The sequence below is a fragment of the Aspergillus affinis genome (genome assembly GCF_023601865.1).
Source record: "Aspergillus affinis strain CMG 70 chromosome Unknown NODE_48_length_219146_cov_87_397053, whole genome shotgun sequence".
NCBI classification, from domain to species: Eukaryota; Fungi; Ascomycota; class Eurotiomycetes; order Eurotiales; family Aspergillaceae; genus Aspergillus; species Aspergillus affinis.
Window position 1 is genome coordinate 177,610 of NW_026515829.1, and position 23,986 is coordinate 201,595.

The 23,986-nt window shown below is 49.6% G+C and overlaps 7 protein-coding genes across 7 annotated transcripts; 2 read left to right on the plus strand and 5 right to left on the minus strand.

Annotated features, from left to right (window-relative positions):
- Window positions 1–161: 161 nt before the first annotated feature.
- On the minus strand, window positions 162–2,121 carry KD926_007804 (ATP-binding protein; the record flags this gene model as incomplete). Its single annotated transcript, XM_053100691.1, has 2 exons — window positions 162–1,978; window positions 2,037–2,121. The coding sequence occupies 2 exons, from the start codon at window positions 2,119–2,121 to the stop codon at window positions 162–164; spliced, it is 1,902 nt and encodes a 633-aa protein (XP_052955704.1).
- A 2,081-nt stretch (window positions 2,122–4,202) lies between these two features.
- Window positions 4,203–4,808, minus strand: KD926_007805 (BTB/POZ domain-containing protein; the record flags this gene model as incomplete). Its single annotated transcript, XM_053100692.1, has 1 exon — window positions 4,203–4,808. The coding sequence occupies one exon, from the start codon at window positions 4,806–4,808 to the stop codon at window positions 4,203–4,205; it is 606 nt and encodes a 201-aa protein (XP_052955705.1).
- A 989-nt stretch (window positions 4,809–5,797) lies between these two features.
- Window positions 5,798–8,297, plus strand: KD926_007806 (uncharacterized protein; the record flags this gene model as incomplete). The annotated part of the gene is made up of 7 exons (XM_053100693.1): window positions 5,798–5,872; window positions 5,925–5,935; window positions 5,988–6,045; window positions 6,097–6,278; window positions 6,378–6,747; window positions 6,808–6,917; window positions 7,364–8,297. 7 exons carry the CDS (start codon window positions 5,798–5,800, stop codon window positions 8,295–8,297), a joined length of 1,740 nt encoding a protein of 579 aa, XP_052955706.1.
- Window positions 8,298–8,502: 205 nt separating this feature from the next.
- bud32 (serine/threonine protein kinase BUD32) lies at window positions 8,503–9,333 on the minus strand (the record flags this gene model as incomplete). Its single annotated transcript, XM_053100694.1, has 1 exon — window positions 8,503–9,333. One exon carries the CDS (start codon window positions 9,331–9,333, stop codon window positions 8,503–8,505), a length of 831 nt encoding a protein of 276 aa, XP_052955707.1.
- A 1,915-nt stretch (window positions 9,334–11,248) lies between these two features.
- On the minus strand, window positions 11,249–13,242 carry KD926_007808 (putative HET domain protein; the record flags this gene model as incomplete). The annotated part of the gene is made up of 2 exons (XM_053100695.1): window positions 11,249–12,882; window positions 12,948–13,242. 2 exons carry the CDS (start codon window positions 13,240–13,242, stop codon window positions 11,249–11,251), a joined length of 1,929 nt encoding a protein of 642 aa, XP_052955708.1.
- A 1,025-nt stretch (window positions 13,243–14,267) lies between these two features.
- Window positions 14,268–18,944, plus strand: KD926_007809 (uncharacterized protein; the record flags this gene model as incomplete). The annotated part of the gene is made up of 12 exons (XM_053100696.1): window positions 14,268–16,400; window positions 16,457–16,471; window positions 16,532–16,669; window positions 16,721–16,895; window positions 16,948–16,973; window positions 17,023–17,066; window positions 17,122–17,363; window positions 17,426–17,706; window positions 17,754–18,197; window positions 18,262–18,372; window positions 18,434–18,542; window positions 18,646–18,944. 12 exons carry the CDS (start codon window positions 14,268–14,270, stop codon window positions 18,942–18,944), a joined length of 4,017 nt encoding a protein of 1,338 aa, XP_052955709.1.
- A 394-nt stretch (window positions 18,945–19,338) lies between these two features.
- Window positions 19,339–23,779, minus strand: KD926_007810 (DNA-directed RNA polymerase III core subunit RPO31; the record flags this gene model as incomplete). The annotated part of the gene is made up of 2 exons (XM_053100697.1): window positions 19,339–23,590; window positions 23,685–23,779. 2 exons carry the CDS (start codon window positions 23,777–23,779, stop codon window positions 19,339–19,341), a joined length of 4,347 nt encoding a protein of 1,448 aa, XP_052955710.1.
- Window positions 23,780–23,986: the final 207 nt, after the last annotated feature.

Below are 23,986 nucleotides of genomic sequence, written 5' to 3' on the forward strand. Positions count from 1 at the left end.
GCTAAGTGATTTGAATTTATTATGTCTAGACAATCAACTCAAATTTTGGAAAAGAACGGTCTACAATAGAAGTTGTGGTTTAACGCTCAATAAGGATATATTATATGACGAACGAGCTAAGATTAAATCATTTCATAACAGGTCTCTTCCACTCTAATCGCTCAACCATCTAGCTTAGGCTTGGAGATTGACCGAAGGTCCAGAACCGTTTTCACATGGTTATACTTGACATCCGATCCCTGCACCCAAGCCAGAAGGTTCGCCGTCTTCAGTGCATTCTTGATCTGTCGACCGTTGAGCTCAATCTCTGAGATGCTGTCCAACTGCTCATCCGTGAATGCCGACGTGTTGCGACCCAGGAACTGCGTCCAGATGTGCCGTCTCGACGCCTGGTCGAGTTCCTTGTATACTAACGAGACGTGGATCCGGGACTCGAAGGCAGGATCGATGCGTTCGGCCCGGTTCGTGGTCAGGAAGAGAATTCCCTCATAGTACTCCAGCATACGCAGGAAAATCGAAACCAGCTCGTTCCGCTGCAGGTCCGTGGCGTTACGCTCTTCCATGAACACGTCCGCCTCGTCGAGAAGAAGCACGGCGCCCCATTTGGGGATCATGCGGAGGATGTTCTTCAGACGTCGCTCGACCGTGTCCGCGCTGGAACCGAGCTCTCCGGCGCTCATCACGTACAAAGGCACTTGCATCACTTCGGCCACGCTCTCGGCTGTCAGCGTCTTACCGACTCCGGGAGGGCCGCTGAGCTGCATAACGATTCCTCGGCCTTTGCCCTGCACCACGTCGTCGAAGTTGTCGAGCTGTTTGGACTGGGCTTTGGCAAAGGCAAGGACCAGGTCTTTCAAGTTGGCTTGCTCCGAGGGGAGAACTAGGGATTCGAAGGCGTTGGAGTCCCATTTGATGTCGGAGGTCGAGTCGAGGTATAGTCGGAGCCACTCCTTATCCTTGAGGGAGTATCCGTGTACCGCGGGTGTTGTGACTAGTAGCTGGTCGTCGGAGAGATCACCGTGGATCGTTTCATCAACTCTGACGGTCTCGGTGGGGTGGAAAATGTTGAATCCTTCGGCATCGATGATGATGCGGCTTTTGACATGGTATTTGGTCTCCTCCTCATCATCTCTACCGACCGAGACTGCTGGTCCCTCGTAGTTCTTGTAGTGGTACCCCTTGTGCTGCTCCCACCTCTTTCCGCGAGCCACCAATGACTCCCGGATCGTCGCCTTCTCAGGGTGGTATCGCAGAGGGTACATGTCCAAGGAGGTTATGGGGGCTGTCCCCGTAAAGAAGCGGATCGATTCGGTGTCTTCCTTCCATCCGAAATCCTCGCCGTCAAACTCGACGTATTTCACGTTCGCCTCATAAGACCCCTCCTCGCAGTCTACCTCCCCACTGACAAATCGACATCCGCTCTGGTGGCCGCCAAGGGAGGTGATAACCACATCCTCAGGCTCGAAGATCGTCCAGAGGAGGTTGAACGTGATGACTCCGTGCTTAATGTGGTCCTGCTTTCGTGCGATGACATCCCGCAGCTCCTCCTCGAGGATCCCGTAGAACAGATCCGCGTGTTTCTTCGTCGTCTCATCCTCCTCCTCCTCACACGCCTTGCTGAAGCCCTCCCATCGGTGGACGAGGGGAGCGAAGGGCTTGACGAATTCCACTCGATCCAACGTCAACGTCACACCGGGGTATCCGTCCAGCACCTTGCCCAGGAATTTCTTCAGGGGCTCGCTCTGCACCACAACCGAGTGAATCGAGAGACTCTTCAGTCCGTCGTAGCATTTGGTCTTTCGGAGAATTAGCGCGAACTGGGCCGATTCGGCGTCTTCGACGGCCACGGGTAGGTCGTCGGGGATTTCCTTCGACCATGACGTGCACTCGTTCTCGTCGGGTTTGGTCTGGTAGAGGTTTTGCACGTCGCAGATGGTGCCGACGGGGGCGTATTCCTTCTTCTCTTCCTTCTTATCCTCTGGTCGGGGAATGTTAGCTTGCTTGGTCTGAGGAAGTGTGTTGTCAGCTGTACTCACCGGATTGTTCGTTCTTCTTCGTCTCATTCTCAGGGGGATTCACGCCCTCCTCCTTCTTGATCACTTCCCCAGTAATCTGCGTCATGGTTGGGGAACGTTCAAAGGAAAAACTTTTGAAAAATTGAAAAATTTTGCCGGATGAAATGTCTGCGAATAATTAAATTCGCAGAGTCCTGGAATAGATAGATAGATTGATTGCTTGGTAGTTAATTTCCATCCTGAACAGCGAAACCATCGCTCCTTATATTCCTTCATCTTCCCAGACATCAGTCCCCCGCTCAGCCTGAATACTGTATGACTTCACATGTCTGAGTAGCCTGTTCTGCCTAGTCATAGCCTGCAGGTAGTCAACACGACGTTGAGAAGGTTGTTGGCGAATCGCAACCTGGGTTGTGGATCTGCAGGATCGACAACCCACCGGCGGCCGGTAGCCTCGCCCCCGTTAGGCCTACGGAGCATGGAGGAATGCATCAGCCTGTGCCTCAGCCTCAGCCTTGGAGTCAGAGCCTCATGACTCACGGGCTAGAATCCTTTGCTGATTTCTTCGGTCTCGCAATCAAGATGCATTTGGTGCAATTTTTTCTGGGTATTCGCTGTTGGTTTTCCGTTACCGGGAATCATTGGCTAGGAAGAGGATGGGATGGTTACTACGTTGTGCTACATACATAGCTACATCTACGATATTCGTCTTGCTCTAGTTATTCTTTACATACTGTGTACGATACAGGATTTTTAATATGGGTTTGACATTAGGAAAAAGAATTGATTATTTGCTTTCGCTATGAAATCCAACAGTTGATACTAAGCTACCTATCTACCACTGCTATCAGCCACCCCAAACTCCGCAGTCCACAAGGCTGTGTTTCTGCTGAATTAGAACCTAGTTTAGCGTAGGTCTTAGCTTGTCCTCGGACCGCTAACCTTGTTCATGGGGTCTTGCGAGCCCGCACTCTACAGGGTACGTGGCAACTCTATTTTCCCTTCCAATATCTTACGGCTGAGCCTCGTCCGATCCGATATTCAATGCCGAGCCGATACTCAGCTATCATGCAAACCGGGTAATATGTTGGTTGATTTGCATGGTCTAAGATAGTTAGTATGATCCTGAAGAGGATTAGCAGGGATGGTGGCACAGGGAGCAGAGTGAGGCAATCGCTGATGCTTGATTCTTTGGCTGTCTGGTTAAGGTGTGGTTGCTTGATAGGCCTTGGAGAGCTTGTGGATTCATGCAGGATTGTCTGGGTTTTTTGATCGGCCGGGGGTTTTCCTATTTTGGGTCCCCGATTCGGCGGGGTTTGTTGGCTTGTTGTTTTATCGTCGCGGTATCGAGATCTTGTGTCTCGGTTTGTGGTTGTCTATCATCTAGGGGATTCTGAAACGGAATTGGATCTGGAAAGTTTTGAGTTCAATTTGCTCGATACAGGATGGGGTTGCTAGAATATAGTACCCCTGCTTTGATAATAAGGCCATTTCAGTGAGGAAAAACAATGACAAGAACCCGAAAGATGGACAACATAGGGATTTCGACCGCGGAATAATGATAAGTCAGGCATGGGGCGTAAAAAAACATATCCTTGCTATAAGAACATAAATTTGTGCTGTAATAAGGTATATCAATTCTGAAACAGAATTTCGAGGACGCATTGTATTAGATCCTTGCATGAAATTCAGGTAGTCAATGAAAGGTCCTGCAGCCATAGACCCTCAGCGTCGCGCATGATTTTTTCACAATCCGTAATGCAATTATTCAACTCCAGATTGAGCGGACAGCCCGGTCCAGCCATACATCTGTGCTGTAGATGCATCAAACCAATCTTATCAGAGAGTTGAAACCCAGTGTTAGCTCTAAGCTTTCGTGGAGTGGGGTGTCGTAGGCCCGCTCGTCTCAATCCCGAAACATACAATGACACTCTTAGACTGCTATCGCAATACTTTTCATGCATTATGGAATTTGGACAGGAGCGACATCTTTTGGCGTTGGAAGGGTGTGTCCTTTCACAGTCCGTACAGACTACCCCTTCCATGAGATGGATGTGTTTGTTCTGTTCAAGTCTTTCTTCCACGGCCTGGAGCATTTCGAAGATCTTGTCCAACATCATTTCTATATTCACCCTCAGATGGACTAGCAGGTAATTAATGAAGGCCTTATAAGGGGGGGGTCAACAACTAAGGGAACCTACCTGAAATTTCTTGCGGAAATAGGCCTGGCTGAAGCATGCCGGAGTACTCCCATGCCTCAAGATTTCCTGGAGTCATTGACTTTTGAGCTAGAGCTGATAAGGCGTGGAAAGTCTCTGGGTCTTGAAGAAGAAAGGCGGATAGGAGCATATGGCCGAAATTGATTGCGTCCAGATCATCTTGGCGTCGTCTCAGTCGGGGGTGGTACAAATGTTTTGTCAACCACGCTGCCACAACCTTCATGCAGTCGTACTTATTGGCATGAACAGCAACCTTAGCGGGGAATTCTGTCATCGGGGGTGCGACTTCTTCTGGTTTCAGGAAGTGGGCGATTCGAAATATGGTTTCCATAGCTTGGGGGTCGTCTTCTGGAAGTGAGAGCTCGGGGCATGTGCCTTTTTTGAGTTCGATGCCTTCTGAGAAGCTTTCTGAGAATAGCTTCGCAAAGACTGGTGATGCAAGACTCAGTACTCTGGAGGAGACGAGGAATTTTCTCTCTTTTTCCAACATGCCTTCTCCCACGACGAAAATGACATCTCCGTTGGGGTCAAATTCTTGAAGTAAATTGTCGGGCTGGGTGTCCTCTTGGGACATCTTGGCAGGGCGAGGACAGGTAAAAAGATGGATGATGATAAGGGGGAGAAATAAGGAATATGAGGGGTTGAACGAGAGATGGGAAGTCTTGAGTGAGAGGTCTTGAGTGAGGGATGGTTGGGAACAAACGAGGGAGTGTGTTTGTCTTGCTGGATTCTGGGTGGATGAAAAAGTCACTTTCTCTTGGGTATTTTCTTCGCTGAAAAGCCACAGTAGTTGCCTATGATCCGAATCTTAAAATTTGGTCTTGATTCCCTCCAGATAACTTCACTGGTGAGCTACTGTTCAGTGAATAAGTTCCCCAACAAGTAATGGTTGGATCTGTTTGGAGTGCTGAGGTGGTTTATTTCTATGCCGAGTTATATGCATTCCTCTGGTTCATTATCAATCCCATGGTAGTTACTCTCGTACTTTGAGTTACAAAAGCGAAAGTTCAAAGTCGAGAATGAATGTCATACTGACACTGAGTGTGGTATGTGGGTCTGCAATCATGTATATTCAGGAACCGCATCTTATCTCGCCGTTGCGGATATGAAAATTTGAAGGGTAAAGGAGCATCCAGCTCTAATTATTACTTGCAAAGAAGAAGAAACATCCGATGGGTTATAATTTATAACCTTTTCTATAGCGGCCAACAAAGAAGTGATCGGATCAGGCATGTCCAATGTTCATATAATTCCCGAGCTGCCTCAGGCCGCTAAATGCAAATGAGGGCATGCTTGTAAAGTTACCAAAACCAAAAAAAATCCTCAACTGTATTCTTCAAATCAAATTCATATTTTTGATGCAGGTGTCTGAGCCTTGAATGAGACAGTTTCATAGTACATCTCGACACCGGTGGTGTCGATGGCTGAAATGAGATCACTGCAGCACTGCAGCCGGACCCGCCGATGATCTCATCGCCATCACAATCCGCCCATCTCATATTTTGATTTCTTCTCTTTACTCATACTCTTTGCAACAACCTATTCAGTTCCTCAAGTACCAAGATGGCAGCCCTTCAAGGTCTACGGTCCACGTACCGCATGAACTCGGGTCATGAAATCCCGATCCTTGGATACGGAGTAGGTCAATTTGATGCTATGAGCGGGGAAACAACGCTGATAATCTAAACAGGTCTATATGATGTTTGTGCATTTCCCTTGAAGATTCGATGTGTTCCTCACTGATCCTCTTCAGTCCTTCTTCGAAAACTGAGCGGAGCACTCTGGAAGCCTTCAGAATCGGTTATCGCCATGTACGTGGTCAACACTCTATAAGATCATGCGAAGATACTCACCATGAACAGGTGGACTCCGCAATTATGTATGGCAACGAGCGCCCATGCGGTCGCGCCATCCAGAAATCTGGAATCGACCGCTCTCAGCTCTTCTTTACAACCAAGATCCCACCTGAATCGATGGGCTACGATCGCACCAAACGAGCCATCAAAAGCAGTCTGAAAGAGGCCGAGCTGGATTATTTCGACCTGTATGTCGGCCGAATGCTACCCCGCATCAAACCCCCTCTCCTCTCGCTATCGATGAGTTGTACAGTTGTACTGCGTACCGCGCTAATGCTGATCGTTAGAATTCTGATTCACGCTCCCTACGGCGGAAAGCAAGCCCGTCTTGGCTCGTGGCGTGCATTAGTCGAGGCCCAAGAGGCAGGAAAGATCAAATCGATCGGGGTTTCGAACTACGGGATCCATCATCTGGAGGAGCTGGAGCAGTACATCAAAGAAGGCGGGGGCAGCACTATCGATGTCGGACAGTATGAGTTGCACCCGTGGCTCGATCGGACTAACATCACCGAGTGGTTGAAGAAGCGCAACATTGTGGTGGAAGCGTACTCTCCCCTGGCGCATGCATATCGCCTCGACGAACCGGTGTTGAAGACGATCGGGAAGAAGTACAACAAGTCTCCCGCTCAGGTCATGATCCGCTGGAGTTTGCAGAAGGTAAGATTCGTGATCCATACTTGCCTGGACATGAACACTGCGCTAATTGGGATCTGACAGGGCTTTGTTCCCCTTCCTAAATCCGCCACCCCCGGTCGCATCCAGGAGAATGCCGAAGTGTTTGATTTCGAGTTGTCCGAGGAGGATGTGCAGTTGCTCAACACGGGCGAGTATGATCCCACAGACTGGGATCCCACGGTTGATTATGATTGAGCGTAGAATGCATTTTCAAGTGTGATACAGAATATATAGCTTCAAGTTTAGAGTATACAAAGAATTGAGAGAACTGGACCCTTATCGAATTCTTCCATCGTTATCGGGCGGGCTGAGCGGCCGAAAACAGTCGAACCGCGGGGCTGCTTAGCAATTCTCCTCCAGACACTTCTCTGACCATCAGTTTATCGCTCCCTCTACCAACCCACGGGGACAGATCGTCTGCAGAAAATTTCAGTATTGCTGTTCCATCACTCTTTATCTATTTGCCACCAGCGACCATGAAATTGATTCTCTCCACCTCGTAAGTCAGGTTCCATCGCATCCTCTGCGACGGCCAATGAAGCGCCCCTCTTTTTCAGCGATCGCCCTCGTCTCACCGATTGACCAAACTAACATGAAGTTTTCTCTACAGTAATCTTATGACAAGTGGTTCGACCATTGTCCGACAGCCAGCCACTGCCAAATCCAATGTCGAACTGATCAACTCTCTGCGATCGAATTTTCAGACGGCGCAACACCTTTCTTCGACCTCCGCCGACGCCGCGACGGGCGGGGTACCAAAGGTTCAGCAGTATCTTTCCTGGACGAAAATAGCCGATAACGCGCTCTACATCCCCGCCATCGATTTCTCGCAGCGTGGTCTCGCTGAAGAACGATCCCAGTATGACATTACGGTGAAACTGTTCTACCTGCCGGGGATTCCGGCATCCCGACGATGCGCCCATACCCGGGAGGCAATCGATTTAGTATTGAAGGAGCTCCATGCCGACTCTATCGACTTGTTGATCGTATCCTTCCCTGGGATTCTCTTTGATGCGGAGGACGACAGCGACGACGAGATGTCTTCCGACAACGGCAGCGAGGAGCCAGATGATTTTGACAGTATGATCCAGACATGGAGGACCCTGGAAGGCCTCCAAGAGAAGGGCCTGATTTCTCAGCTGGGTGTCGCCGAATTCGGAAGTGAGAGACTGGCTCGATTTCTGCCTCATACGAAGGTCAAGCCCTCGGTCGACCAGATCAATCTGAAGGACTGCTGCGTTGTGCCGAAGTCTTTGATCCTCTACGCCAAGCAGGAGAACATTCAACTCCTCACCCACAATGATTGCATGGATATTCTGCCTAGCGGTACCACTCGCGATCTCCTCGGTCCTGGTGAAAAGGGCGCCGGGATTCTTGCGTCCGCCCCTAACGCCGAGGATGGCATCCAGGGCGATGTCGAGCCGCAGTGGGTGGTCAAGTACACGGCTGTGGTCAAGGACCGTGGAGTGGTTGAAAACAAGGGATACTTTGCACTTGCGGATGTCGGAAGTTGTGTGAAAGATCGTGCATGATCGCCTCTGCTCAGCCTCATTTCCCCGGTCTCTTGCCTGCTTTCTTATTCTTCTACGGCTCTCACTCACAGTATATATTTTCGTGCATTTGAAAAAAGCGTGGCGTTTCTTGTCTTTATGATGAATGATGAATGCATGAGTTGGTGTCCCCGATTCAACAGATATGCAATAGATAATGGAGATATCGTCATAATAGAAAGTTCTCTCATCCGATCATAGTCCTCTTGCGACCTCTCAAACGCACCTCTTCCAGCCTCTTCAGCGTCGCTCCAGCCCCCTTGTAGCTCTCCGCATATCCCACCAGCACCTCCTCGAAGAATGGCTCTGTCCGCGGATGCGTGCTCGCAAACGCCCTCTCCAGCACGTACAAATCCACGGCCCGATCCTCCGGCTGGACACTCTGACTCGCTAGTCCGAAATCAATAATCACCACCTCCCCATCCATAGACGGATACCCATCATCATCGATCTGCGACTCGGACCCCGATCCCTTCGTCATCGGCCTCAGCATCAAATTACTCGTCGTTAGATCCCCATGATTCACTGCCGCTTTATGCAATCCCCCGACGGCGCGCCCAATCCGTCTCATCAGATCGCCCACCCGTCGCTTCTCTTCCTCGATCCGCGCGGCCTCCAGAACCCCTTCGTTCTTCATCCACGCCTCCCATTTCTCAAACACCACCCGCATCACTAACCCCTCCACCCACTCCATCATCAACCACGCCCCGCCGGTCCCGTTCGCCCCCGACCCTTCACCTTCCCAGTCTAGCGCTAGCACGGCCGGCACGCTGGCCCCTTCGCGCACTAGCTTCGCGAGGCATCGCGCCTCCTGGAGAATGCGTTGGCGGGTAAGTCGGCGGTCGAGGATCGGGTGGCGGTAGGGTTTCGAGGGGCGCACTTTCAGCGCGGCGTATGTGTTCGGCGTTAGGTAGGTCGTTTTGTAGAGGTGGCCTTCGGCGCCTTGCGTGAGGAGCGTGGGTGGTGGGGCTGTGTGTGTGAAGGGCGAGGGGAGGTCGGGTGGTTTGTATTCCGACATAGTAGTTGAGTTAAATTTGAGTTGGTGGAGTACGGTAGGTAGGATTAGTTTCTTTCCGTAGGTTATGGAAGAGGTCTTGAGGTGTTGCGATTGATGTGGTGGTTGTGGTGGTGGTTGTTGCGGAGGAGAAAAAAGTTGTCCGGGTAGTATGGCGGGGCAGTTGATAGGTAGGATGGCTGCGATAGCTACTCCGTTTTTACTTATGATAATAGAGGGGTTATGTCTACTTCGGGGGATACTTGAATGATCTATAGTAGGGTATTATTTTGTAAGATTATTTCTCTTATGACCGAGTCTATTCATTGGTTTTTTTTTTTTTTTTTTTTTTTTTTTTTTACTTTAATACTTCGCAGCAATTCAGGTGGCTTTGCGCATAGTCTAGGTATGTAAAGGAAATGTGCCATGGAGTATCCCTATGGCAGATGCCACGAGTCTGGAACATTCATTGCCATTGTCCAAGAGAAAAGGAATGCTCCGATAATTGAGATGATATCATCTGTCATCAGCACCAACCACTGCCCAACTCCAACTGAATCCCCCAGAATCCGACCGGTAAGTTGGTGACGCTACGCGGTGAGTCACCGGAAAGCCGAGCTAAACGAGGCTCGCTGAGTCAGACTCACCGCCCGCGCGCTGAGTGGAGGCAATACATTAATCCGGCCAGCCCACGGTGGGTCGACCGCACAAACCCGTGACCGCACTCGCACAGCGAAAATTCGTCCAAAACCCTCCCGAGAACGACAACGCCATCGACAACCCTTCTCCCAAACAGCCTCCCTTGTTGCACCAGATTTCGCCGCCAATATGGGTAAAGTATGTTGTCCCTGGAACTTTCGATGCCATTTTCGATGGAAAATGCGATCAAAATGATGAAAGGAGGACTTGTATGCTAACTTTCGATTCTTCTAGGTCCACGGATCGGTAAGCTCGCCCTCACCCACCACCCGCCACTTTTTCGTCCCTCGAGACGGTCCCCCCTCGGCAGATCAGAACTGGTGATATCTAACTGAATCGTTGTATAGCTCGCTCGTGCCGGTAAGGTCAAGAGCGCCACCCCCAAGGTCGAGAAGCAGGAGAAGCCTAAGGTCCCCAAGGGCCGCGCCAAGAAGAGAATCATCTACACTCGCCGTTTCGTCAACGTCACCATGACCGGAGGCAAGCGCAAGGTATGAAGGAACAAACCACGAAGATGGAGAGACTTCGATGAGGATCGAAATCTCCAGTCGAGATGGATAGATGGAAAGCTTACACGCGATGAACTCTACAGATGAACGCCAACCCCAGCTCGTAAATTTGACGCATCCTCCGAAAGACCAAAAAAAAATTTCGATGACTCGGCGACTATGATTCCCCCACCGGTTTGCCGCGCGCGAAAATCAAAACGGGAGGCTGGCAGATTTGTTGTGTAACGAATATTTTCTGCGAACTGGGGGTTGTCCTTAATTGATGGCATTTGAAACGGCTCTGCTCTCTATCTTTGTTGTAGAGATTCTTTTTTGAGACGATTTGATATTCGGTATCGGCTTTTTTCCTTACATAGGGGCGAATACAATTACTTTGCTCGGTCTCTCGATATTCTTGGTTCCTGGATTCTCGGTTCATCGTGGGGAGGTCTCTATAACATGTGCGGTTGCCAGTGGAGTCAACCGGCCCTGGAAACGCGCTGGTGTACAGAGATGGTCCATCTTCTAGCCACGGGGCTGTGGACTGGCTCTATCATTATCAGTCCGATTCTGGCTGAATGAGATGATGGACGTCAAGTTTGCAATCGACAGGCCTCTGAATGTAGACATAAGTCTGAATGCACTTCATAGCTTCAGGATGCAGTTCCGGATATATCAGTCCGTAGTCATCTAGTGATATTGTCTTGAGCTAACATGGAAGCGCACATCCATCACAACTCGAGATCAGCAGATCAAACCAATTTCAACTCCCGCCTCTCCCAATCCAATGCATCGAACGCTGCATGCGCAGGCTCGGGGTCCTGGGTACTGATACGCATCATGCCGACCCGTTTGAAAGTCATGTCGCCCAAAGCTTTCAGCATGAGAAGATCGCAGAAACCCCGGTGTGGATTCCACTCCTCTTGTACTCTCCATGCATCCCCCTGCAATACCATGCAGATATGGTGTTCGATATCGCCCTTTATCTTCATTTCTGTCTCCTGGTCCTCGTCCGATCGGCCAGCGCAGCATTGGCAATCGAACGCCTGAGATTCGTCTAAGAGTGGGATTACTTGAAAATGAGGAGTGGGTCCAAGCGCCTTCGCAAGGCTCGTGAATCCAATGCAGCTGCCCTCGAGTGTGATGGAGGAGCCTTCTAAAACCCGGCCGTAGGGGTTTGATGGGTCCTCGAGGATCACGCTATGTGATAGCAGTTTAGGTTGGTACTTGTTGATCCAGGCTGGGTCCTTGCAATGCTCTTCCATCAGGTCCTCCGGCCATCCAAGCACCGTCGAGCTTACCTTGCCCTCGACGCTGGCCCAGCTCCAGCTTGGCGCTCGGTAAACTGGCGATGGGGTGAATAGAGCCCAAGGTCGTCCCCAAGCTAGACCGACGGCGATGTTGTTGCTCCAGACTCCGGCCAAGTACGTCCCCATGGAGCCGTCATCTAGAAGACCAGCTAGCGGAGCCATGGCGGGCAGTTTGTCGGCTGGTCTTTTCAGTTTTCGGTCTGAGAATTCATCAACGCATTGGTGCCAGGCCTCATATCGATTGAGATCGTTGCTGTTTATGGGTTCGTTGTTGCTGTGGCCAAGGAGCGCCTTATTGATATAGGGCTGGACCACCTCTTTTCGATACCGCATTCGGATCTGCCCACTGCCGATCTCATTGTTTTTGTGCTTGGATGCCTCGTACTTGAGTCCTGCCACGCATTCCCATATCATCTGATGTTTGCCAAAATGCACAATCCGCGGTGCTAGAGCGCGTTCCACAAAAGGCCAGCCGCGCTTCTCCAGCGGAGAGTTTTCCAGATCTGATCCCCACCGCAGCAGCTGTTGTCGCAGATATCTGTTCTTCTCGAGGCCCAATGCCGGGGAGTAGAGCACTTGTCTTTCGTGAAGTAAACCCGAGTTAGCATCTTCTCCATTCGTGGCTGAAAGCATCACTTCGGCTTGGTTGTAGATGGAAACAAATGCCCGTATGTTTTCGTCCCAGTTGTGGCCGCTCATGCAGAGCGCGTCGACCCATAGGTAACGATATCCTAATCGGCGGGTGATCTCTATAGCGTCCGTTACAGTCTTCGGAAGCGAATGTACATCCAGTGAAATAGGAAAGTTGGTAGTTTCTGAAACTGGCAGAGCTGGAGTATTGTCGGAGCAATAGCTTAGAACAGCGTAGTTACCTGTTCGTCCTTCGGAAAGACAGACTTGGGGCGCCTCTTTTTCGTCACTGGGAATTTCAATGACCACTTTGGGGAGGCTAACGGGCCTCGATTTCGAGCAATTCATATGTCCAGAGCATTCTGAAACCCACGATCGGATCTGATTGAGGCATTTCTCATTTAAGGGGTTTGTAGGCACAATCCGCACCGAGTCAAGTTCCTCGTCTAACAATTCGTTAATAAAAGGTACCATATCGCATTTCAACTGCGGATATCGACATAGAACATACGTTCTTCTCCTTCCGGAACGCAAATATCGAAATTCAAATCATCCACAGTGTATCTATATCTACCCAACTCGGTCGGTTTCTTAACCTGCAAGCGAAGGTGTTCCAAGAAGAGCACTTTCCCTGGTAATTCTTCCAAGCGGGATTTCCAGGTACCAGAAGACTGAAGAACTGCGATGAAGAATCGACAACCGTCGCAGCCAGCGTCTGCTCTTGAAACAAGCTCGTTATACTCTCCGAGCGTTGCTTTATCAGTCTCCCCGATGGGTAGTGAGTCGCAGGTCTTGCAGAGTGTCATTGCGGGTTTATTCGTCGTTTGATGATGGTTGCGTGGGATTGCTTCTTTGATGAGGCAAAGTATCCAATTTATGGAACGCTCGTAGCGAGGTGGATAGTGGATCTTTAGGTATCAGGCTGTGGTGTTCTACCTATACACAGCCTCGGGCGCGGCTCGTAGTGAGATTTTAGGGCAGATCCTCCATTGGCGCTGTGATCCATTTTTCATAGCCACACTGCGAGACAGGCTGGCAGCCAGGCTTGCTTTATGGGTCCATCGTTAATGTGAACTTGGAAAAATCATGATGATCGCAAATTATTGTTCGGAAAGCGTTTTCAATACATTTTGTATCTTTATCGCCCTTGTAATTGATAAGTATCGCAGGCTTAAAATATATTTACGGCTACATGAAGCATCCGGTAGAAATGACCCAAACTGTTTCATCTAGACGTGGTATGTGTATGCAGAGTTCCTGAATATAGAGGATTGATTGTAGAAGATATTCAGAATGCAAATACGAGAGGAGCAAAGCTGGAAGCGAAAGAGGAAATGGAAGATGGGAAATTTGGAAGACCCCACCCCGGTTACGACCTATTCAGTACATCTCTCCTTCTCTCATCCTTCTTTCTCTTTTCCTCATCACATTATCCTTTAATTAGACCGCATCTATCATTGAATTGTTTCTCTTGAAGAAGACGACGGACTGTGATTGCTTCTATCTACGAAGAGGATGCGAACTGTCCCATGATCCATGGTGTCCATGCGCTCGTTCCCCACGCCAATTAAATATTCAGTTCCTCAGCCTATCTGCAGCCATCAACACTCGTAACGGAGCTGAACCGAGTCTAGCTGTTGCCGGCCATGTATTTATTTCAGCCCAGACCATGTCAGCATATCGCGCGACACGCTAGTTTAATGCAGCCGCCGTCTCTTTTCTGGCCTTCATATGAGCCAGGGCCATCGGGGGTTGATGATTGAGTCAAAAAGCATCGCATTTTCATCGGTGTCTTACAGCAACCTGTTCTAATAAACGAGTCCTTATCGGCATGAACGACCCAAACCCAACCAGCGATGAAGATAGCGCACAGAAACCTCAAACTGTTGATCCTGTCATCAGCCCCGCTAAGCCGTCTTTAAGCAGCGAAGACACTTCCCCCAGTGACTCCGACAGCACTCATTCCAACGGGGAAAGCGATAATGAAACGGAGAATAAGTCTACACCAGATAAGCGGTTGCTGAATTACGCTGAAGATGGGTGTCTCGAAGAAGTGGAAAAGGCGCTCGACGACAACGCCGATATTGACGCGAAGACGAATATTGGTGAGACAGCACTTCATTTGGCATCGAGGCATGGGCACTACCAGCTCGCAGAGCTGCTGATCAAAAGAGGCGCCAAAATCGAAGCCCGAGATGAAGATGGATGGGTACCGCTCTATGGCGCTGCGATCGAAGGAAAAGCCGATATCGTGAAACTTCTACTCGAACGAGGTGCCGACCCTAATGCTCAGAGACCAGATGGGTGGACGCCGCTTCTTGCGGCTTTAAGACACAACTTCCAGGGAGTCATTGACCTATTGATTGATTGCAGCGATATCAACGTCAACCCCGTCAATGATGAGGGATGCACACCGTTGATGATGGCATCTGAATATTCAAGCGTGGATGTCGTTCGGTCGCTCTTGGAGAAGAACGCTGACTTGAATAAGCGGGATATGGACGGATGGACGCCTCTACTTACAGCTTTAAGGTATAGCAGCGAGGAGGTCATAACTACCATACTTGCTCGGAATCCCGATGTCCATATCCAAAACTGCGACGATTACACTCCACTATTGATGGCCTGTCGCCACTCGACCGCAAATGTTGTACAGCAGCTTATCGATCGTGAAGTAGATGTCAACAAGAAGAGCAACGCCAACGAATCGGAGCTCCATGTACTAGTTTACAACGAGAATAAGACCGACATAAGACAGATCACAGAAAAGCTTCTAGATTATGGAGCAGACATCTGGGCAAAATCAGTGGACGACCAGACCCCTCTTCATTTTGCTGGCAAGTTCGGATGCAAAGAAATGATTGAGCCGTTGCTTGATAAAGGTCAACCTATAGACATCCTGGACTGTGATGCTTGGACTCCACTCCATCTAGCCTGCACTAATGGGTTTGGTGATGTGGTTGAGTTGCTGTTGGAGAAAGGTGCAGACCGTGTCTTGAAAACAGGCGATACAGGTCGCGATGCGTTGACGTTGGCAGTTCGGTGTTATGCAGACATTTTTAATAACTCCGAACTGGACGCCGAAAAGAAAACGAAGGAGCTGAGTGCCGCTGAAAAGGCTGTGGAGGTCCTCGCCAACCTCGCAAATGGAACCGAGAAAACAGCTGCATTCCGACAAGCGGAGTGTGAGAACAATTTTGAAGATGTTGCGAAGGCCATGGGTATGAGTGATTCGGAGACCAAAGAAAGCATTCTTATTTGGGCGGCTGCAAGACATCGGAAACATTATGAGATCCTCAATCGGCTTGAAAAACCGCGCCACAAACTCCATTTTGAACCGAACACCCCGCTGAAACTCGCTGCTTATCATGGAAGATATGTTGTTGTTTGGTGGCTTCTGAGAACAGCTCCTCCGAGCAGCAAAGCAACTCAGGACCGAAGGGAAGCCAAAGAAATAGCGGAGAAGATGAAATTCAGGAATGCGAAAACACCAAAACCCGGTAAGGAAAGAGACGGAGATAGAGTAGGAAATGACGGTCGAAACGATGGTCTTAGGTCCCAAACCGACAAGGCCGGATCAGGCACTGACGACCGGTATTTTCTAACCTTGGATATGCTGCGAGACCCCCCTCCCGTGATAGAAGCATCGGATTCGCACAAGTTGAACGAGAAGTTGAAGCTAGATTCATCTACAAAAGACGAAATTGAGAAGTATGACGCCACGATTGTTGATTTCTACAACTCAAATGGACGGGTGGATATCCTTCGCCGGTCACGCAAAATGTGGAATGTCATCTACAAGGGTGCCAGCACGGAAAAGGGGAGGGAAAAAGATGGTGGTGCGGATCAGATCATGCAACAGGCAAGACAGACGCTGGGAAAGATCAGCGAAGAAGCTGCAAAGGAAAAACAATACCTGCCTGAGGATCTTCGCATGAGATGGATACATCTACCGCTCAATAATGTAAGTGACAATCGTCCTGATCGATCTAGATCCCGGCAGATAACTAACTTAACTAGTTGAGGTTTATGGAGGTATTGTTTATAAGAATGACGGCACGATAAATTTTGGGGCTCACTAATCTTCCTTACTAGGATCTCGCCTTACGACTGTACCAAGACAAAAAGAAAGGAGAGGATGATTATATACCGATGCGAGACTTTATGCGGAGCAGCTGGACAGAGATGCCAACTGGTGCTTTTGGGTCTAAGTTCATGAAACCAGTCTGCATGGTGAGGTCCTCCCAAAATACCAACTTTACAGAACTAATACTTGTTTCTTAGAAAGAGAGTGTCTCAAAGATTAAGAAACGCTCCATGCAGGACAAAACCACTCAAACATTGCCGAATCCTCCTCATGGTGAAGGAGAGGAGGACACGGCAGGACCAGAGGGAGCTAAGCAACAAGAGAAAGCCAAGGAAGTTATAACTGAGCCCGAACAGATTGAATTTCAAACCGGTTTGCATCACCTTGATTGTATAATTTGACAATGCTGATGCTGAGTGACTAGTTACGTATCAAAGGACTGCTCTATATGTAAGCTTGATTCGACCAGAGGACACGCGAATGCCTACTAACTGTTCAGATGCCATACTTGGTATTCCTTAAACGTGATCGGAGCGATAGCCAGTGAGTTCAAAAAGGTAGCCCGGGAATTGTATGGAGCTGAGTACGGTTGACACAGGGTTGGCGAGACCACGGATGATTCTGAACAACAAGCTAGAACTGGATCTGGTCATAGAACGAGGTCTCTGGATCAATTCTATTATCATTCTTTGAATGGAAATGATATCAAAGGCCGCGACGAAAACCAGGTTGTGACCCGTTATTTGATCGGAGGCAAGAATGGTGACGGGGTGGAGAAAAGCAGACACTGGTGGCCAATCCTCGGCGTTGACCAGCTCTGGCTTTGGGTCATAGATGATGGTAAGCTTCAAAGACATCGTCATTCATTTAGTGGCATTTTACTAACTCAAGTCACCACAAAGAGACTATCATTACCTCCTCTACTTGCAGACCGGATGGTCGTGAAGATCCTGTGATCGAAGGCATTTTCAATCACCTAAGGGAAGCCAAGTCAAGAAAGAAGGGACGACCTTTGCCATCCTCTGTTGATGAGATGAGCAAGTTCATTGTTAGCTTTTGCATCGACTTCATCAATACCGTCACTTGGCAGGGCTCTGGTCCAGATGATCTTGCCAGTCCTGAAAGCAACCAGAAATCTGTCAAGTCCGTACGCGAGATCTTCTCTGAAACAGTCAATAGCAAGGTTCGTTCTAAGAGTGATCCCTTGATACCCGAGGCTAATGGAAACAGGCCGTTGAAGAAAAAAACCTGTTCGCCTCCTTCAAAAGGAAAATGGACAGGGCGAGAAAGAGAGATGAGAAGAGAAAAGCACCCAAGGCCAAGAAAACACAAACCAAACAGGGTGACAGCAAACCAGAAAACGGACAGCTTGGAGCAGAGAAGCCATCAGAGGAAGGAAACAAGCTGCATGACGCACCTTCAAAAATGCTATTGCACGGTGAAACCGACGAAAATGAAAACTGGTCGTCCATCAGCAAGGCCGCTGACCTCCTAGATGAGGTCAAAGATATCCGCGATGAGCTCACGATCTTGAAAGCGATACTAACCCAGCAGGATCACGTTCTTGCTGATATCCAGAAAAGTCCACTCCATCCGAAATCTGAAAGAAGGCCGCATTACATGCTTACTGAAGTCAACGAGATGATTGAGATCACGGATACCATCAAGAGCTCCGTAAGTTTTATCTACTACACACTGCATATACTGCATACAGGCTAATCTTCCTTATTGCTTATAGGTAAACGAAATTCTCAATCTAGAGCAAAACGGCACCAGTCTCAGAGAGGCCTTCGAATCCGTTAAACAGGGAAGAACCCTCATGGTCTTCACGGTTATAACTATCGTCTTTGTAAGGCTTGCCACCTATCTGTCCACCATTCATTCATTCTAATTCAACTCTACCCCCACAGACCCCTATGTCCTTCTTATCCTCTCTCTTCGCATTGAACGTCACTTCCTTCCAACACGACAGCAAAGGAGAGTTAGCTTACCAACCGAACTGGATCTTCCCAATGCTTTGTAAGTCCTGCTTCCTGACTTGTGTTGTTTCCTTTTTCGCTTTTCCAGAAACTCCTATAGAGATACTGTCTGGTAAATTCGATTAATTGGCCTTACTATATAGTCTGCATCACTATTGCCATCACTACTCCCCTCGCATACATCGCCTTCCATCTGGAGGATATCAAACGACTATGGAAATCGGCTACAAGGCAGGCCTTGATCTCTATGTTTGAGTCTTCGAACGGTTATCACTACCATATACCGTCCTTGGACAGGGCCGATTCAGTCAGATTTCAACAACTTGAGAGATCTTACGAGGACGTGCTGGAAAAAGTGAAGAGAATGTGGGAGGCTTTGTCTAAATTCCGACGCGGGAGTACAGATGAACAGAAACCTCCTGTTGGTGAAGATAATGCTTGAAGTACACAAACGGAGTTGGAAGAGTTGGGGAGGGAGGGGTATCTACACAGTATAATAATGAACATCTATCATCGTCGAATTCATTGTTAAAACTAACACATAATCAATAGTACAAGGATGATCTGTCATATAACCATCACCATCCACACTACCTTCAGTATCGCTAATGCGCGCAAAAAGCAGTTAGTTCACGGGGGGACAAAAAGAAAAGTAGTACAAAAGCAATACTGGTTCAAACAAGCCCAATCAAATTTCCAACGCCAGGTGATGCGAACTTTTTTGCAAACTGTGTGGGTAGATAGGATCAGAACAAAGAGCCACCAAGATTATAGATCAAGGATGTTTTTGTTTTCCAAGGTTCTATTGGTATTGGTATTGTCATGTCATGTTATGTTCAAGCACGGCCTTTTCTCTTCCTGGTCGTCTCGAGGGAAGCCTCGGTGCTGGTCCAGGCATCCTCGAAGGTGGTCTTCTTGGCGCCGATTTGGCCCTCGAAGAAGTTCATCTTGCGGACGACTTCCATGGCTCCGGTACCGATGGACATGGTCTTGCCCATGATGATACATTCGGAGACACCCTCGATGAGATCCGTGCGGCCGGCACCACCGGCGTCGAAGAGATGGTCGGCGGTCTTTTCGAACGAGGCGAGCTGGAGGACGGAGTCGCGCATCTTGGCAAGACCGAATCGCGTGATACCCAGGACTTCGCCCTTGTAGGTCATTACATCGGCGAGGAGCTGCATGTGACGAGGATCGATGTCCATGTCTTTCATGACCTCGCTGATTTCTTGCGTGATGGTGGAGCGGGCGGCTTCGATACCGAGCACGTTGCGCATTTCCATGACGTTGTTGGTGGATGTGCGGAGGCCATCAACACCGAGAGTCGTCATACATTCCTTCAAACCGTAACCTTCCACGAGGAGGGTGTTCTTAGTGGAGGTTTCGTCGGTCCGGATGATTGCACGGAAGGCCAAGGGGTGGCCGAGGACTTGGATCTCGGGAAGCATGCGCTTGAGATGCTTGAGACGAAGGAACGGATCTGCGCTGGTAGATGCAATCTCTGTCTTAGAGAGGCCTGCTTTGCTGGCAGGGTCCAGGTCCATGTGGATGTGGATATGCGACCGCGAGCACCGGAATTTAAGATCGTCGGCCTTAAAGCGCCGATGATTCTTGATGGCAGCGAGAATAGTTCTGATGTTCAACTCAAGTGCCAGGTCCTGAATGGTCTTCCAGTTGATCTTGACAGTAATGTAGGCCTCCTTTCCAGTCCATGTCTCTCGGACATAGTGAATGATATCCCGAAGATAGGTCTTCTCGATACGGCCCTTGACAATCCGAGCCGCAATGATATTATCCTTGGTGACAAGTTCGCAAGCAACGACAGGCGTACTGATCTCCTTGGACGCGTTGATAATTTCCTTAATTCGGGGAACACCCTGTGTGATACTCATACCGGCGACACCAGCAAAATGGAAAGTCTTCAGGGTCATCTGAGTTCCGGGTTCACCAATGGACTGAGCACCCACTGCACCAACGGCATGACCAGACTCAACCTGGGCCTTCTTGTACTTCATCAAACACGCAGAGATGAACGCACGGAGAGTCGTCTCGGTCAACTTTCCAGTGTGGTTGAGACCCTTCTGACTCCGATCATCATTAGGATCAAAGTCACCACCGCGAGAGATAAGCCGGTCGGCCTTTGTGGAAACATATTGCTGGATGGAGTCGAGGAAGTCACGGGCACTCTCAAACTGATCAATACCATGGTCTGACCGATCCATGTAGCCGAGTTCAGTACCCATAAGGTCTTTTCGGACCAGTTTAGCACGCTCCTTAGACAGCATGTCTTCACAAACCTCCATGATCTCGGCAGGCAAGAGACTGCGCTCATCATTGTCGTATGTCGTAGATTCAGAGTGGGTGAAAGTCCGGTCGAAATGGACAGGCTTGGCTTTACCTTCCATATCCACCGGATCGAGTTTGTCATCTCCGTACTGGAACTGGACGATAGCCGCGGAGGAATTCCGGACAGTGTCATCGTACATGGTAGAGAGATCTTCCAACGACTTCATCAACCGTCGAGACATGTAACCGGTTTCGGCGGTCTTGACAGCGGTATCGACAAGACCTTCACGACCGGACATAGCGTGGAAAATAAACTCCGTCGGTTCTAGTCCCGAGAAGAAACTGTTACGAACGAAACCCTTCGATGGGGGCTGACGGGCATTCTTCGGGAAATGGGGTAGGGTCCGGTCCTGGAAACCGTCCTGCACACGCTGACCACCAATAATTTGCTGACCGACCAGAGCAACCATCTGTGACACGTTGATACTAGAACCCTTGGATCCGGACGTGGCCATGATCAGTGGAGAATTGTACTTGCTGAGTTGCGCAATACATTCGTCTCCTGCCTGCTGACGGACCTTACTGAGAATACCCGAAAGCTGGTTTTCCATGGTCTGCAATTCGTCACAACCTGGATACTTCTCCAGAGTGCCTGCCTTGTATTTGGCGATGACTTCGTCACACTGCGCGTAGGCAGTTTCGACCAGGTCCTGTTTAGATTGCACAAGCCTTTCACTGGGGTAAACATCCGTGATACCAATGGAGAAACCCATGTTGGTGAACCAGCGTGCAGATAATCTTGACAGTCGGTTCATACCTTCAGCTGCTGCTGCAGGTCCGAAATCTCGAAGCATGACATAAAAGATGTTGTCCTTCTTTCCGGATCCAACTGTCGACTTGTCCATCACACCGCACATGACTTCTGAGTTACGAACGATGAGCCAGCTGTCGTTTAGGTCCAAGTCCCGAGGACTGCCATCCTTGGGGGCCTTGAACGTCTTGCATGCTGCGTCCAGGTTGACCAGAACGGGGTCATCCTTGTTCGGGTGCATAAGAATGTTAAACACCTGCTTTCCAGTCCAAAGCATCTGTGGCTTCAGCACAGTTGGAGGAGGAAGATCAAAGCGAGTTTCAGGTCCAAGCATGTAAAGACACAGCTGCGTGAAGGAGCGCCGGTCAAAGAAGTTATCCTTGCTACTCATAATATAAGCCGCACTGATGAAATCTTGAATGGCGGAAATAATCGGTTCTCCGTTCTTCGGGGTTGCCAAGTTATTCTTTACTCCCATCAGTTCCATGGCCTCGGCTCGAGCTTCTTCCGTCTGCGGAACGTGTAAGTTCATTTCGTCACCATCGAAATCAGCGTTGTACGGGTTACAGGCACACTCGTTGAGTCGGAAGGTACGATGCGGGCGGATTTTCGCAAAATGAGACAGAATACTCAATTTGTGGAGAGAGGGCTGACGGTTGAAGAGGACGATATCACCATCCTCAAGGTGACGTTCAATAACGTCCCCTTCCTGCAGTTGATCGGCGATCATATTGAGATTACCATACTTCAGGAAAAGCTTGAAAGTCGACCCCTTCTTCGTGATGTAGTTTGCTCCGGGCCATTTCTTAGTACCATTCCGAACCACCTTCTGCAGTTTTTCCTTGTTGTACCGCGTCACAACCTCAGGATAGGTCATGTTCTTTGCCACGAGGATAGGGACGGCGACTTCGTCCACTCGGAGGTTAGGATCGGGCGAAATGACCGTTCGACCTGAAAAGTCGACACGCTTTCCAGACAGGTTACCACGGAATCGTCCCTGCTTTCCTTTGAGTCGCTGCACAAAACCTCGGATTGGTTTGCCCAAGTCCGCCTTGTTCAGGCCGGGAACATCGCTGTTGATGTAAACGGCGATCTGCAGTTGCATGTAATCCCAGCATTCCATGATTGTTTGCACCGGTGCACCCTTCAACAACGAGTTTTTCAGATTGATGTTGCTCTGAATAATGTCGCCCAATTTGGCAGTCAAATCGTCTTCCGTGGATGCGGCGTCTTGACCGACGGAAGGACGAATGCACACCGGAGGAGCAGGAATATACTGCCACAGGAACATTTCGGGTCTTGCCTCCTTCGGGTTCAATCCTAACAGTTCACAGTCTGAGTCCGAGATTTTCTTGAACAAGTTCAAAACTCGGAGCGCATTCAGGTCATCCTGGGCCTTCTTGTAGTGTTTCTCAACCTCAGCATTATGGCCCCTAGCTTCCTCGAACGACCGATCAAACACGATCTTGCTGGGAGGTGGGATTTTCTTCACCGATGCCGAGGCATTGAAGGCTCGGAATTTGTCGTGCGAAATTTTCAGCGCGCTGTTTCCCGCCTTTTTCACGACGCCGTTGATGGCGCCGCAGGAGTCGCAGGTTCGGGTCTTGCGACAGCGCTCGTTCACCCGTTTCGCGATCTGCAATCGCCGCAGATTATCCAGATTCGGCCGACGCATTTCTCGGAGGTAGGTACGGCGCTCGCCTTCGGGCAGCAAGATATGTGAACATTCCTTACAAATCTCCTGTAGAATCGTAATCACCCGCTTGAAATATCCGACGTGGAAGGACGGCAAGACAAGCTTCACATGGCCGAAATGTCCGTTGCAGACCTGGAGCGCACCACCGCAAGTCTGACATGTTGCACTCTTGCTGGAAATACCCATACGTGAGTCGAGGGGTCCATGCGGAATTACCGATCGGTCTTGGTCGAGGTCGAAAAACTTCCGGTCCGAGACTTCCACCACACCTTGGCTGACAATGTCATCGTTGGATCTGGGTATGACACATCCGCAGTTAGCCCGCCACCCACGCTCACAAACACGCACAGACAGAAAATCTTCAGAAAAGCAAAGAGGCCAGAGCTTACAGCACACCGAATTTGAGCTCTTTGATAACTTTCGGAACACGATCGATGACCTGGGCCTTGCCCAGGTCGACCTGCACACCTTCCGGAGGTTGCATCGCCGCCGTCAAAGCTTGACCATGGCAGGGACAAATAGACTAGATGAGCAGATTGGGTCTCTTGTCGCGGTTCCGATACACGCGACCAGGCAAAAAAGGAGACTTGGAGATGCAGAGGGACGGCGACCGCAGGACTTTTGTGGAAGAAGGAGAGGGCGAACGGCGGGGTCGGCGACGAACTTTTTTGCGGGCAAAGGCGACGGAGCG